Raw genomic sequence first — 16,694 nt, 5'->3', positions numbered from 1 at the left:
ATTTCTGACAGCTGCAATAACATGAAAATATAGATGGACGTTATTCAGTTGTTTACCACATTCGGTTCATGCATGGACATGGACGAGATTTCCAACAACAATATCAGAGAGGTATATTCACTCTAACAATCACACTGCAGAAAACAACACCACTCAAAATATGTTTGCTTTTTCCATTATGCCCTCTAATGCACACTGACAGATTCTTCTTATTTGCATTGACATTTACGTGTTTGCGATGATTACCAGAGACTGATTGGAAAAGACAGAAAGCATGATTGAGACGGAAATACACTATCAACATAAACAACTAAATTAGCAGGAGAAAACATTAATAAAATTGTTTTCTGGTCTTTGTGTGGAACCCACAATATTTACATAAATACAATCAGCATATTTTTACGGTTGGCTTGAGAATTTCCTTTCGATGTAAGCAGCTATGCATATAATATGAGTATTGCAAGCCTATAAATGCTTCCCTAAATGCTCCCATAATGACCTCGGGGTTGGTCTGTTCATTGGAGCAGTATCAGTCTTGCGTTAGCTGTAATAATGCCTGTCAACATCTCAAGTTTCAAGTGTCTTGAGTCCATATTTATTCAAATAATCTGACATCGCTCAGGACCCGACCGCCTGTCTCTGCGTCTTTTTTATTTTTTATTTTCGTCCTCGTCTGGTCACGTGCTCACCCGGTGGGGAGGTAGGGGGTGTCACTGTGGTAGTTGTAGTCTGGACACACCTTCTGCACCAGCTTGTAGTCGGTGCTGTAGAAGGTGATGAAGATGCAGATGACTTTGAAGGGCTTGGAGCACAGCCAGGACACGTGGCTCTGGGTCTGCTCCTGCGGGCAGCTCTGCGAGGGGTCGTGGGCACACAGTGAGTTCCTGGTGCCCTTCTCCACCTTCTCATACTCAACCCTGCAGTTGAACAGCTTGGTGTCCTTGGTCTCCAGTGCTGTCTGCTGCTGCTGCTGGTGGTGATGGTGGTGGTACTGCTGGTGCTGCTGGTGGACCTGGAACTCCACAGCTTTGGTTGGTGGAACAAGTCCCACGGACACGTTGCCCTGACCGGTCGAGTTGTGGCGGAAGTAGACGCTGAATGTCCCGTTACCGTGATCCACGATTTTACCAGTGATGAGAAGGTTGAGCTTCACCGTCTTGATGTTGGAATGGAAGTCGCCCCAACCAAACATCTTCTTGAACTTGCCGGTTTTGACGATGGGTCTCCTTTTCGTTCTGGATCGAGGATCACGGGGGTTGGAAGCATTGTAAAGCCAGTTCCACTGCTCCTGTTTGGAGAATGAGTCCGCCTCGTCATAGTTCAGGTCCAGAGAGGTGAAGTTCTCTTTGCCATAGAGGGTCTGGGACAGCAGACGGCTGATGGAGACAGCCTTGCTGCTTTCAGTCCAGTAGGTCTTCACTTTGGATTTTGAGCTCTCTCTCAAGTCAGGATTTCCTGAACTTGGTGAATCAGCGCTGGCCACCTGGAAGAACAAACAAACAAACAAACACAAAGTCACCATTACTGAAAACTTGAATTACCACCTCATGTAGTTGCAGGTTTCAGTCACAGTTTATGTCCATGTCTGTCCTCACTCATATTTCGCCATGACCATAGACAATGCTTCACATAATGGGTGTTGCTGCAAAGAGGCTACATACTCTAAAACATGGATGCTTCACACACATCTTCAACCCAGCAGCACAGAAGATCTAAATTTTGTCATAATTGGCACATGAATTCTTGAGTTATGGCCAAAAACATGTTTTGTGAGGTCACAGTGACTTTAGCCTTATGTAACCCAGGTTGGGTTTTTTTGGCTTTTTGCCTTTGTTAGATAGGAAAGTCTTAGGGTGCTTTCAGACCTAGAGTTGTCTTGCTTTGGTCCATATCAGGGGCTAATGTTATTTTAAAGTTGTATAATTGCCTAGAGTTGGTTTGTGTTCTCAGGGCAGCATTTACAAGAGGACCAGATCAAATGCCTTGTGTGAGAAAGCTGCTCTTGATTGGTCAGAATTTCCATGTGGGAAAAATCCAGGAAGTAAAGCAAACGTTGAAGAAGAGTACACTTGCAAGATAAATGTGACACTTTCTAATGTCACAATGGAGGGACAACTACGCAGGTTGATTTTAGCGCTGCTCATCGTGGACTATATTGCTGTCATTGTTCATTTTAGTCAAAGCATACAGTTTGAAAACGAGGCGCGGCTCCAACTAGAAAACAATGTTTTGATGCATTGGATGTGCCGAATGCGCATATTAAGGCAGTACAGGAGGAGGTGCACATTAATAATCCTCCAGGACTGTAACATGCTCATGTTTAACCCAAACAATGTGTCATGTGACTGCAGTTGGTTCAGATCGAGGTCGTAGCACGTTCTCACCACAAACAAACCGCACCAGTTCGTTTGTAACCTTCTTAAAGAGTAACCACCTCTTCAAGAAGGTCTCGGTCTGGTTGTTTTGGTGCGCACCTGGGTGCGATTGCTATTTTCACACTTGCCCAAACGAACTGCACTAAGGGGGCAAACAAATTTGAGTTCTATTGAACCGAACCAAACAGGGCAGGTGTGAAAGCACCCTCAGTGTAAGATGGGGAGAGAAAGGGGATGACATGCAAGAAAGGCCCACAGGCTTGAGTTGAACTTGCAGGTTTTGCGGCAAGGATATTGTCTTCGTATGTGGGGCGCCTACCCACTAAGCCACTGGGTAGCCCTTAAATTTTTTGCAGACCTGTCCAATGTCGATGTTCTGTCCGGTGTTACTGTTGGGATGACACACCCTGAGCGGTTCTTTGGTTGAAATCTGTTGACATGTTGACGGGACATCCTGCTAACTAACCAGTCACCTTTGCACCAGTAAGAAAACACCAACAAGCTTCATCCATTCACCAGCATGTCAGCACCTCTGACGAATGGTGTTAATGCTGTGACCAACTCTCACAGCGTGTGAAGCGTCTCGTGCATGTTCGTCCTAATCAAGATTAAGGGTATTCCTGCCATACATCGAGATGAATGAAGAGCTTCTCGGGTGCAGACGTGATGCAACAGCACACTATTACCTGCTGAATGTGGCCTGAATGGATGATTGATGATTCATTCTGTGTCTCTCCTCTAACAATCACACAGATGAGAGAGCGAAGACTCCCCATGCACCCTGCTGAGGCCCGTGACAGTGATGTCCAAACCCCGGCCGAGGAACGTGACAGCAGATCTATCTGGTCGAAGCGTTTACATTTTGTACCTTCACCCCGCGATCGATACTCTGAAAATAAGGTCCTCTCTCATTCAGAAAGTTCACTAAATGACATTGTTGTAGTGTAGTCTAGACAAACTGTGTGGACTGGAGTTCTCACTTAGTGAACTGGTGCAGGAGTTTTGATCTCACTCTGAAGTACGCGTTCATTTTATGCGCTTGGCTTCAGAGTGCAGGAGTTTGAAAAGATGGCCTCCAGTTGTTTTTGAAGAGGCCTCGATGATGAATGACCTGATGCGAATGAACCGATGGGACTGTGGCTTAGAAACTGTAACATCTCTGTCCCTCTCCAAACAGACAAACACAACCTGAGCGTGTTTAAAATGCAACATTATACATGGAGTCTAATCAAAGCCTCTCAATCTGTGCAGCTGGATGGTTTTATAAAAGAAAAAAGAAAGCAGCAGGACCTTCAGTGCAGAGTGATTGTCGTGACGAGGTGAAGAGAAATATGAATTTCAGCACTTTCCCTGCGCAGTGGGGCAGTTAAACCGTATTAATGAACACCTCCTTTTGTCTTCCATTGCTGGAAACAAAAGTCTGTCATGTTGGCCTCACTGGTGATGTATTGTAAAAAGATAAAGGACTGTGAGGATGAGGGAGGCTTCCTGTTCAGGATTTATTGGCTCCATTATAGTCAAACATAAAGCTCCTTAGGATGTAAAAGCTCAGTGAAACAGTTTCTTATAGACTATCAGCCATGCAGCTGTAAAGTCGATTATGACATTACAGGCTTTATTCTTAGGTTTAATGGTGTTTCAGGTTTCAGCTTGTTTCAGTTGTTTATGTTCATTTTATGTGAAAATGGTACAAATAAAGGCATTTTTATGTAATGGTTGCTGACACAACATAACATCAGAATTTTATTTACATTCTGTGTTGTAGGTCAGAAATTATGTAAAAGATTTACTAAAAAACAACCTCTTAATTATGACCTACTCTCAGTGTGTGGTGGTGTATTATTCTGCAGAGACTCTGTCCTCTGCCTGCACTTTCTTATTTTCCTCTTATTTTATGGGCATCTATCTCAGGTGAGGTCAGGACTTAATGAAAAGGTAGCGACCAGGCACCAGACCGTAAGCAGCAGGCTTTCGAGAGACAGAGTGCCATAAAGACGCAAATACATCAAGGCGAAACGCCAATCTGGCAGATTATGAGATAGGTGGCCCATAGGTGCAGATATGCAAAGGGCCCATCACCTCTTTAACACAGAGGCAAGACACACAGACTTTGTGGTGGATTTGCCTCTTTTTTGTAGTTTTTTTAGCGTCATTCTTTAGTTGTCATGAATCTTTTTGTGGTTTTGTTTCTCTTTGAGGTACATTTGAGTCTTTTTTGTCGTCTGTGTCTCTTTGTGGTTGTTTTGCCTGTTTTTATAGTTATTTTGCAGTTCCATTGCATCTTTTTATGGTCTTTTTGTGTTTCTCTGTGGTAATTTTGAGTCTCTTCCCAGTTGGTAATTTGAGGGCCAGGGGGGCCCCGACACTTTGGGCCTTCTTGGCCCATTCAGTAATCCATACATGGGCAAGCGCGTTTACAAACCAACAAATCTGCATAGTATACTTTTAACTTAAAGATACAGTTAGTACTTTTATAAAAATAACTTTTTGCCATATTTGCTGAAACTGTCGCTACGTCCACACAGAAGTATATGAGACAGATTAAAAAAAAAAAAAAAATCAGGTTCCTCCTCCCGCTCTTTGTGCTTTTGATGGCGTTTGCTAGAATTTACTGCAGCTAACGGAAAATAACCAATCAATGCGGAAGAGTCCCCAACACCTCGGCCACACTGCCTGCGTGAACAGCTTGGCTGTAGCACGACTCAGCTGCGGCTCAACTAGAGGTTTAGAGTCTCAACTCTTTTCTCAACAGGATGCGCACAGACCAGCATTGAGCGGAAAATTTGTGTCTTGCTCTTGTGATAAAAAAATGACCTGAAGCTTAATTCTGAGATTTTCTGTAAATATTTTTTATAGTAGATTACAAATATAGCAACTTCTGATCAACTACCATCAGGCTAAAACAACTTTTGGTTATCTCCCACCCACTTCCATCTAAAACTCTGCCCATTCAGAATACAGGTACAGATAATTGAGTTGGTCAGACAGCTAAAGACACAGGTACAAGGTGTAGTCGCTCAGCCCAGGAACATATTTTAGTGCACTGTTTAGCTGTGAAATGAGAGAGTTTGCTTAAAGGAGCAGTGTTTAAGATTTAGGGAGATTTAGTGGTGTCTAGGGGTGAAGATTGCAGATTGCAACCAGCTGAAACTTCTCCCGGTAAGATCTCTTCAGTGTTCATTGTTCAGGAAGTTTTTACCAGGAGCCGAATTACCCGCAGAGGTTTTTTTTAATGCTGCTTGCCACGGAGAAGCTGCTAACTCCAGTGGCCAACGCGAAAATGCAAATGGCCCCATCTAGAGGGTTTGCTTTATCCGTACTGTAGAAATATGGAGCTGCAACATGGCGATCTCCCCGGATAAAGACCTGCTCGTTACATACTGTAAATAAAAACGGCTCATTCTAAGATTACAAAAGCACAAAGATTCTTATATTTAGGTGATTTTACAGTAAAGAAAACAATGATTAAATTATATTCTGGGCTGTCTGGATGTTTCAGCAAATATGACTAAAAGTTATTTTTATAAAAAAATAACCAGCTGCAGCTTTAACCTCAGATTTTTATACACATTGTGCGTTGCAAGGTCCAAACTTATGTTGAGGAGGAGCTCGTGACCTTCTCTCCAAATACAAGAGCAGGTCTTTGGTTAAATGGATTTCTAACACTTGATCCCTGGTGAGGTTTAACATGAATTCACTGGCAGTTATCATATGAATGACCTCTGACCCCTTATCCAGACTGTAAGCCCCATTAATTTTTCATGAATATTTCTATTCTGAGTTGAGAAAAGACTGTGGTCTCTAATGATGAAATGAAATATCATTTTTCGTAGCGCAGTAATTACTGATGCTTCTCAGTAACTGGTTTTAGTCTCAATGGAGTCCTGAAACCAGATCAAGGGATATTAGGAAACTGCTTTGAGCTGGTTTAAGTGACTGTCAGGCTAATTGGTGACAGAGTGTATGTGTGTGTGTTTGTGTGTGTGGATACCTAATTTTTTAGGTGCAGATGTAGAGAGTGTTTTCTAAACAATTCAGATCGCAGCAGGTTTAGGGCTCAGGTGGTTTTATCACTTTGTCAAGCAGGAAATTAGATTTCCTGCTGCAGTGTGTTTTGAAAAGCAACATTATTTTCTGCAACTTCATGTCATGAATAATTTTGTAAGAGGAGGTGTCACTTGATTTTTTACGAAGGGGATTTCTTCACTATTTTCTCCAAGATTATCTAAAGTGCGTGCCCAGTCATCATCAGAGCGAAGTCATGGTTGTTGTTGTGGGGAAGTCGCTCTGTTGTTGCCAGCGTTATGTCTGGTCCCCAAACTGTGACATGCAATTAGCTTTCATCTAAAGCACCTGACAGTCTCTGGATTAGAGCACTCAGAGGCACATTCACAGAGACCCCACTTCACGGATTAGAGCCCAACCTGTAATCCAGCCTGGGGAGATTAGGCAGATCAGAGGCAGTCCTGACTAAAGCAACGTTTATATCCAGAACACCCCGACTGACTGCACCAACACTCGGAGGGCCAAGATTTACCTCTCACCGGCTTCAAAAACATGCAAGCCTCGCACAAAGAGAGAGAGAGAGTGTGTGTGTGTGTGAGAGGGAGTGTGGGAGTGTGTGTTAGATGTATGAATGTGTCTGAAAGAGATACCGCAGAGAGAAAAGTGCTGCTGGATAAAGGACAGGAGAAAAACAAACATGGCAGCGTAAAGGTCAACAGTCACACTTTGATAACTCTGGGTTTAACAGATACTGATTTTGTCAATATTTGGTTTTAAATATCAAACTATAGCGTCCGCGGCTGAAAGTGAGATTTATTTTGCACTTAATTGACTCAAGTTTACTGTGATGTTTTTTATAAATGTGTTTTTGATTTCAGCAGTTGTCGTTAAAGTAGTATTCCCCATCCTTTTTGATATGTGGCCCCTTAAAATGACGCAGTGTCGTCTTTTGACTGTTTGTCACAGGCTGCATTTGTCTGAATTCTGAGCCAACCCCTGCCCTTCACCAGCTACCTTCCACCCCCTCAAAAATATATAGAATAAAATAAAATAAATTAATTCTAAAAAAAAAACTAAAAAAAAACAAAACCCAATAGTAAATAAGTAAAAAAAAAAAAAAAAAACTACAAAAAGCCTCAGAGATGTTTAATTTAAATTATTTTTAGTGACCACAAAAGAGAAAAGTTTCCAGAATTCCACAAAAAATAAAACGAAAATTAGAGAAAAATGTGGGGGATTAAATGAAGAATGTAAATTAATGCAGAAGAGACATTTTTTTCTTTTCAGTTCCATTAATCAACCAGACTCTTCAGAAGAATTTCATGACCCTTGTAAACTGTTGCAATGGTTTTGCGTGTTTTAGCCCCTTCAGTACAAACCATGAATATTTTGCAAAATGTTTATCTGTAAAGTCAGACAAATTAAATCTGTGCACTGCACTCTAAAGTTTAAAAAAAGTGATTCGAATTAGATCTGCATCAGGCATTACATATAACTTAAACAATTGAATCTTTGAGTTTTAGACTGTGGAAACAAAACAACTAACGACCATTTTCATGCATTTTATAGACCGGACAGTGAGTCTATTAATCCAGTAAATGATCTGCAGATTAATCATTAAAAAAATGGTAGTTGTAGTCCTAATGTAGACATAAATGCACCCATCAATCATTGTGATCTGCATGATTAAACGTCAGTGTACTGTCAGAGTGGACCAATCAGAGCAGAGCTGGATAACACTGTGTGACACTCCCCAAGGGAACAACGAACTGTACGGCAATATTTACCATAAAATGAAAGACAGTGTAAAAGCACCTTGTGATTTCTGATTTTGATAAGTTCTAGATGAACTTCTTTATGAAAATCTACAAAAACACGTTAAATGTGCCTTATCACAAAATACTGTGAAAATTAAGTGCAATTATAAATAACACAAGAAGGAAACATCATAGAAACTCATTTACAGAGAGAAAGGAAAGAACATAAAGAAGAACAGAAAAAGTAAACACCTGCAGTGAGTCAGGATTCATATTAATGCCCACAAGAATTTAGAGACTGTATTATATTTACTCCTGGAAATTACTCTATTGATATTCTGTATTTTGTTCATGGTCAACAAACCACATGGAAAGACAAACCAGCTAACCAACAATAAACTGATCCGACATTCATTCATTCATTTTTACCCAGGCGCCATGCCGTCTTTGGCCCATCCCACAAAACACAGTGATGCCATAACCACCCTTTGGTCTTGCGTGGTCAACACAAAACAAACTTAAAAGAAAAACACAAAAAATATAGATAAAAACAAAACAAAAAACAACATCCCAAATAAACTGCTCACACACTACGAAACATTCACAGATGATCTCCATAAAGAGCTCTGTCTTCTCTCCCAGGCTCCAGATAACGTTCTAATTTGTATGTTTCAGATATGACGTGATAGCTCCCTCAGTTTTTTTGAATCTTAAACATTTACAAAATCCATATCAATTTTTATTGTTCGGAACAAAGCATGGCAAAATTCACAATAAAAACGCGGTAGAAAACAAAATGCAACTCCATCTAACAAATACTGTGTGAATTAAAGTCTGATATCTTCTTCCTCTGTGCCATTGAGCTCCGTTATTGTCCAAAGACACATCAATGAGCTGCTGCACTGTAACACACACACACTGTATTTATTCTCACCCAATCACACACACACACACACACACACACACACAACGTCCTGCTGGCACAAATACTCACTATGACGCCAAATGTGGATTAATCCGCTGCTGAAAATAGTCCCAAACAAATGCACTATTTCCTCCTGTTTGAGTGACGTTCACTGAAAACTACAGTGCCCAGCTTATTTTTTTTAATATAACTGAGCCTAAAAAAAAGAAACTAAATATTTGTGACCCACTTTTAAAGATTTATGTCTGTAGTAGGAATCAGCCGGCTTCAGGCTGAGTGCCAGAGACTAAGTAAGGAAATTAGGAAGGGTTGTGAGACGTACTAACACGTTGGTTTTCGTCATTTCTTGAGATTTGTTGACAATTTGAAAAATACAGAATTTTGTCAGCATTCTTTAAAAACTGATCAAACAAGTTTCAGGTGTTTGTGAATAGATTAGATGAACATCTGAAAGCTGTCACCAAGAATATCACGTTTAGAATGAGCTAAACTGTGCAGACACACAGCTAACATTCTTTGAAAGACCTGCTGATTGTGAAAAGTAAAATTCTTGATGAGTCAAAGTTTTAGCTCAAATTTAAAAACCTTTAAAAACCTATTTTTTCCTTCTACTATCAGCAAGCGGGTCTCACATGAACACATTATTTTCTTCCAATGTTTGAACAGTTCACGAGAGATGTCCTGTGTTTTTTCTAGCTCTTCTGACGGGGTTTTTGTGGGCGGAGCTCAGCTGGAAAACGTGATGTCAGTTGTTGGGTTGTTCACTCATGTTGCACCATCCTGATGTAGCAGATCTGTGGAGCTTTAGATTGTTAGATTCTTATAATAATGTAAGCTGAGATTTATTTTTCATAAACCTTGAAATGAGGACATTTTATCTGAGAGGGATGAATTTAAGCTGAGATTTATTTTCGTAAGGACGTATCCGTTTTTTCTCTGTTCATTATTTTGCGTCTACATAATTAAATGTTACCTATAGTTGTATATTCTTTACTTATTTATTTTGCTCTTTACGTTAAATTTGGAACTATTTAATATCACAGACCTTACATGCAAGTACTTAGAGTTATGATTAAGTTTGGCAGAGTGATTTTTATAAGATGGGAGATGCCGCTATTTGATGTTCAGTTGTCCTACGCTCTTTTTCGGACATTAAAGTGGATCAAGTCACCCCCTCTGTGCTCTAACTCCACCCACAGCCCTTTGTTGAACTAGTGAGTTTTTGGGTAAGACATGAGAGAGAAACCTGCCTTATAATATGCACATTTAGGTATATTTATTATTTGAAATGGGGAAATAATTGAGACATGAAACCAAGTTTTCAGGGGCTTTAAAGCAATCAGTTGTCGTTAGCGTTAAAGGAGTATTTCAGAGATATCTTGATTATTAGTGTCCGTAGTATCCTTCTACCTCTTAAGATCCGACCTTTCAGGTAAAAGTCCTTCAAACTCCGCTTGTAGAGTTCGTAACGCAGTGGAATGCCCCTTTTCACACAAAAGCCGCAGTGTAAAAAATTCAATTTGCAGTATATATGAAATACAGTATTTTCATTCAAAGACACTGAAACGTATCTCCCAATCATATTTAGAGGCTTTCATTTCATGTCTCAGAGTTATTCCAACTTTTGGACCTGCAGTTTGTTATGCAGGAGTCTCCCAGCCCCCTGAAAACCCATTTAACTGTCTGTTAATATTATTCCCTGGTTCGGTGTATAAGGCAGAATCCCTCAACAAGATAACACAAACAGCATCGGTATGCAGAAGTCCTTTAGGAAACGACTCTCAAGATTGCCAGATGCAGCATATAGGCAGGCGGTTGGACAAACCTAAATGCTATCTACTCTTGGCGAGGCTGTGATAAGGCGCAGGCGTCCGCTCTTTGAAACAGGAAGATAAACAACCCCGGCTTCCCTCGGGAGCTCGGAGGATATTCTATGGGCTGGACCCCCGAGCAGCCAACAAATTCCACCTTTAATAGAACCATCGCAGGAGCCAGATGACTCGGCGGTGGGCTGTACACAAAACCTTGCAAGGAAGAATGAAAGTGTGTGTCAGTTTTCATTTACCTGAATGCTTCGGCTGCTGTGCGGCGGAGGATTTGTGAGTGCGACAGTTCTAGTTTAGCAGAGCAGCGGGCTGATAGCAGATTTGGGCTGCCACTTTGCGATCTTGATTGGATGGTGTGTGTTCAGCTGCAACGTTTAGAAATTAATAGACTTGTTGTCCTTTAATGTTTTTTTTTTTGTGTGTGTGAATCGCACGCTGCAAGAAGTTTTTCAGATTTATTTACTTCCTTAAAATTGAAGCTATTAAAGCGATGCTCTTATCCAGAGAGGCTTAAAGCATGAGGAGCTATTAGGGGTTAGAGTTTGGCTCAAGGACATGGTGGCTGTTGTGGGATCAAACCTGTGACCTTTCGGGTATGAGATAGTCACTCTAACGTCTCGCTCCACCTCCCAGCAAAAGCATATTTTAATCTAATTTATGACCTTCAGATGCCATGAATCACAAGTACTTCTACTGCAACACTTGAGTTCAGGAAGAGAAACCAAATATATCGGAGTTTAAAAGAAATCTTCTTCTAGACAGGAGGAGAATTTAGAAGTCCTTAGTGTGTTGATGCCGTCTTTAGAGTATTTTCCAGCTGTGCTCTCGGGATATGATTGTCGTCATAGTCATTTACAGTGAATCTAACTTGTCTCGCCTTGTGAGGTCCCCGCGTAGTTGAGCTGATGGATCAACTAAGGGCATTTGACGCCCACTAAGAGTTTAGGTCTATACTCTCCCAGTGATATCAAAGTGTTACCTGAGGGGGGTCAGAGATGATGACAAATCACAAAGTGTGTCGAGACATCACAGGCAGCTGTGGATGGAGCCGAGTCCTATCACTGCAGCACCGCTTTGAGAGGCCAGGGCACAATTATTACCATGACTTCTGAGGAGGATAAATACTATATACGCGGACAGACTGCAGGATATTAGAGCAGGGGCAGTTTGAAGACGAAGAAGGAGGAGGAGGAGGTAGAAGGGGGAAGAGAGAAGGAGAGAGAGAGAGAGAGAGGGAAAAAAAAACTAGCCACCAGTTTTTCAACTTACCCAGAGGAAAAATGCATAATCATATTATTTCACACACGACTTGGTTCAAAGGCGGCCAAAATAAGTTTGTGAGGTTCCCATGGGTCTGTCAATCTGTTGAAGGAGCTGCAGGCGAAAGCTTAGGATGCACCGAGTACGAAACAATTATGATCATCCCATTAAAGCATAGCGAAGCAATTTGGCAGCCCAGTCTGGAAAAAAAACACTCCCATCAAGTGATGCTACGAGATCAGCTCGCACTACCATGATGCTATTAAACATACAGTATAACTCAGCGTACGTGGTGATTAATGTTTGTCTTTATATTGTGACAATAAGGGGATCCGTGTTAGTTAATGTTATTGCTCCTGAAATCGAAGAATCCTTGTTGTTCCTCCAAAGCAGGAAGGCTCCGTAAAGTTAAAAAAAAAAAGGAGGAAGGGGGGGTGAAATGATTAGTGCGCTTAGTCAGCTGTGAAATTGAGTTTATGGTTTTCAAGACGGTGAATTCAATTCGATAATGGGTATTAAGTTGTAGAGAATAATTAATAGTAATTGACTTCTTTCCATCACTATGCAAATTAAACACAGATAACACCACGGGAGCTTTTTAAGGCCAGTCAAGTTTGTGGGGATTAAGTTTATGGAATTTTTGTTGGAGAGAGGAGTGGCTCCTGTTCTGCTTTGATTGCTTTGTTGACAGATTTATCAGTGGGTGAGGGGTTACTGTCTTTCCGAGGATTAAAGGAATTGGGTTGTCACAGACTGTCAAGGCATTGAGTTAGGAGCATTCTGGTATGTTTGTCATAATGGGCTCAGGCTGTTCTCCGCCGTACTGTCAAATATATTCTTATTGAAGTGTGTCTGTAAATGGGAGAGAGGAGGGGAAGATGCAAAGGAGGGATTGAATGGATAGTGCTGAGGGAGAAATATCCAGCGGGATTGTGTGCGGGTGGATTTGTCAAGATGCAGATTCGGATTTGGGAAGCTTGTGTTCACAGTGACATTTGTTAATTTGTGACGTTGATGTTAATGAGTCAAAGCGTGGAGCAGTTTGAAATCAGGTTTGTGGAGGTGAGATGTGTCATCACAGGAGTCAGCTTTATGGAAAACAGTTTAAAAACATGCCTTTAATCTGCTATGACACCAGTAAAATGAGCCTGAAATCAACCAAATGACATTTATCGTCACGATTTCCAGACTTTCACATTATTGGACTGCACCTGGTGTGATCTTGCAGCAATAAATTCTGACTTCTGTGAGGTTGTCCTTGCACTAACCTGAAACTCAATCATCAAAATTTCTGTTTGCGCACATTCCTCGATGTTCCTGCCACCGGACATCAATCACACAAATTGTAGAGATACAGAATGATCAGGAAATTCAAAAAAAGGTCAAATCAGAAAGACATTTAACTCACCAGAGAGATGACTGACAGCAGCAGAGCGGCAGCCCACAGACATGAGGTCTTCATGCCTCTTTGTGGAGCGTCCCCCCTCATGTCAAACTGTCCTTGATCTTCTCAGGCGCAAAACAATCTCCCTCTGACTGAGCCGGGATCAGCTGCTGAACTTGTAGGAGAAATACAGAGTGAGGAGAGGCGGTCCTGAGGCGGGAGAGCAGAGATGAATCTTCTCAGGCTCATTCAGGAGGGTCAGGTGTCTGCCGTTAAAACGCTTCAAGTGTCTACTGGGGTGATTTTCGATGCACGCTTTGGAGGCGCTGTGTCGAGAAGCGAGGTGTTTGTACATCTGAGTGTCAGTGTGGAGGGATGTTTTATATGGTGTGCTTTGAGGTTCAGAGAGAGGGAGAGAGAAAGAGTGGGGGGAGGGATGGAGAGACAAATAGAGTGAGTGAGGATGGGGGAGGGAGAGAGGAGAAGGGGGGGAGCAGAGAAGGAGGTTCACAATATGGACTTTTCAGAAGCAACTTTTCTTTTAACGTCGTCGGGGGCTGACATCTAGTGGCCGTCAGCTGCAGTGGCTTCTTTCACCAACATCTGAGACATGAAGCTGCAACACTGAGCTCATGTTGAGCACGTGGCAACAACAGCTTTTAATTACAGCTTATCCTGATACGTGACCTCCAAAATAAAAGAATATTTAGTCCTCTTGTGTCTACATGTAGTTTAAAAACTGCACGTTTGTATTTAGTTGTCACACTGATGTATTGCAGCTTTCAATAACAGCTTCTTCCCAACATTTATTATGAAGTGCTAATCACTGGTAATGTGCAGGAATAATTAAGTTTTTTAGGTTATTCAGTGTTAATCTTTTTTAGATATTTTTTGTGGCTTTTTGCCTTTATCTGATAAGACAGTTATAGTATGAGGGGGGAGGACATGCGGCAAGGGGCTGTGGGCTAGAGTTGAACCCATGGCTACTGCAGCTGCTTTACCAAATGAGCTAGTGGGCGCTCTGGTTATTTACATTTTTTATGGCAAATAACAAAGCTAATAGATTCTGAGTTAATGTCAAAATTAAGTTTGCTGGGGCACCAGGTGGCTTTGTGGGTAAAGCAGACATCCCATATATGAAGGCTTTAACGTAACCCCAGTGGCCACAGGTTTGATTCCAGCCTGCAGCCCTTTGCTGCTCGTCATCCCGCCTCTCTCGTCACACTTAGACTGTCCTGTCTAATAAAGACCAAAAAAAAAAAAAAAAAATCAGGTTTTTCCAAATTATATTATGATTACGAAAATGAGTGTCTGCTTTGTTTCTGTTTAACAAACAAAACTGCTGAAACTCAACTACAGCTGATTAATATTGCACTAAAAAATAAATGTAAATAATCAATAATAATAATCAAATAAAAATAAATTATCATTATTATTATCAATTATAATAATAATAAAAATGTCTATTTGTATTCATGTCTTTTAAGAAATTTTTGGCTATAGTACAAATGAAGAATACAACTGTTCACTATAACTATTTAATACCCAAAATGTTACACCACTCAGCTGCCGACATTAAGTCAAACTTCAGCTGCAAATTGACAATTTGTTTATCAGTTACTCACCCAGTGTAACATTCAGTCCATTAAGAAAGTATGTTTTTTCATATTTTGTGTTTTTCTGACATGCCTCTTCACTGAACGGAGAATCCAAAAAAAAAAAAAAAAAAGAATTATTGGAAATGGCGACCATGTTTAACAACAGAAATATTATATCAAAACATCACTTTACAATCTCTCACACAAGTTGTGCAGTTTAATCCAAGTCTATTTTATCCAGTCCTACGATCAGTATGTCCAAAACACATGTTTTTGCTGAAATGTTCCGGTTCAAACAGGTGAAAACTAGGGTTGGGTCGGTATGAGAAAAACAAAAAAAACGGTCCGGTTTTTGTAAAAAAAAAACAAACGCATCAAGTCGGTAATACTGGATTTTCGCCACTTGGGGGCGCAATTGACTCATTTAAAATAAAAAACGACCTTAGGACAATAGAGTGACAGTAACACGTTGTTTCTTTTATTCCTTACAAATACATTTTGCAGCTTACTCAATCAGTGCAAACAAGGGTTGCCTCCTTCATCTGGCTCAAAGCCAAAGTGTTGCCATAGTGGCGCATTCTTTGATTTCGTTGAGACTAAATTGTCCGCCGTTATCGACTCCTTGTCACTATTAAACAAACTCCAGGCTACAGTAGAGGCCTCGGCGCATGCGCACTCTCACCTCCTAGCTCAGTCCCTGCCCCACCCCCCTCTCTCGCCTGCTTGCTGAGCGCTTGGTGAAGAGGCAGACACAGGTGCTCACAGACTCGTACTATAAGCGGAGCGGACTCCGTGCAAAAATGTCCGTGAAAAATACATGCTGAACAGTCTTTTGTGTGACACTGGTGCGCAGAGCGGAGTCCGCGCGGTCGTGCTTTGCACGCACAGGGCTTGCGGACGTCCACTTTTACCGGGAGGACCTCCGCGGAGTCCACTCTGCATACGTTCTGCCCCAGTATGCGGTCTGGTTGGTCTCAGATGGAGTTCCGAACCGAATTGGTATTACCAAGAACCGACCCAACCCTAGTGAAAACAAACAGTCATGCATTGTCTGAGTAGTGTGCCTGGGCAAGTGTGTGCGTTTGGAGCTCGTGCCACACTTCTCATAGGAGGAAGTGCTTTATATAAATACATGTGGTTTGGAAGTACTGATCATAAGACTGGATCAATAAGACATGAATTATACTGCACGAGTTGTATGAGAGTTTTGGTATAGTTCTGCTGTTGCTGGCTCGCCTTTACTTCAATTAATAAGGGATGTTTCCGTTTATTGGATTCTCCGTTCACTGTGGAGGCATATGAGAAAAATAAATTTCTTCACATATTCAACGCAAGACGCAGTGAGCAATTGGAAGATACAAATGGTCATTGAACAGGTGAAGTATTCTTTTAAATGAACATTTAAAAGCAAGATTAGAAGTTAAATTTGTGCTGAAAGAATGAAGCCATGCATCTGCGATAAGAGCTGCTCCTAAACCTGATCAATAACAGACGGACAGCTCTATTAAAGAGAACTCAACTTCTTCCTTAATTCTTCCTTAAAGTTGGTGTGAGTTGCGTGAGA

The 16,694-nt window shown here is 41.3% G+C and overlaps 1 protein-coding gene across 1 annotated transcript; it reads right to left on the bottom strand.

Moving 5' to 3' along the window:
- Positions 1 to 327: 327 nt before the first annotated feature.
- On the bottom strand, positions 328 to 13,637 carry LOC125893941 (neurexophilin-1). Its single transcript, XM_049584950.1, has 2 exons — positions 13,557 to 13,637; positions 328 to 1,483 (listed from the first exon to the last, which is right to left on the bottom strand). Exons 1-2 carry the CDS (start codon positions 13,635 to 13,637, stop codon positions 686 to 688), a joined length of 879 nt encoding a protein of 292 aa, XP_049440907.1. The 3' UTR covers positions 328 to 685.
- Positions 13,638 to 16,694: the final 3,057 nt, after the last annotated feature.

Source organism: Epinephelus fuscoguttatus, linkage group LG8, assembly GCF_011397635.1.
Source record: "Epinephelus fuscoguttatus linkage group LG8, E.fuscoguttatus.final_Chr_v1".
Lineage (NCBI taxonomy): Eukaryota > Metazoa > Chordata > Actinopteri > Perciformes > Serranidae > Epinephelus > Epinephelus fuscoguttatus.
This window is presented reverse-complemented; position numbering and strand designations above follow the sequence as displayed.

Bases quoted from the DNA above. Each gene is read 5' to 3' on its own strand.
- LOC125893941 (XM_049584950.1), bottom strand. From the start codon at position 13,637: ATGAGGGGGGACGCTCCACAAAGAGGCATGAAGACCTCATGTCTGTGG. The intron at 1,484-13,556 runs GTGAGTTAAATG...TTGTTCTTCCAG, and splicing joins TGCTGTCAGTCATCTCTCTG to GTGGCCAGCGCTGATTCACC.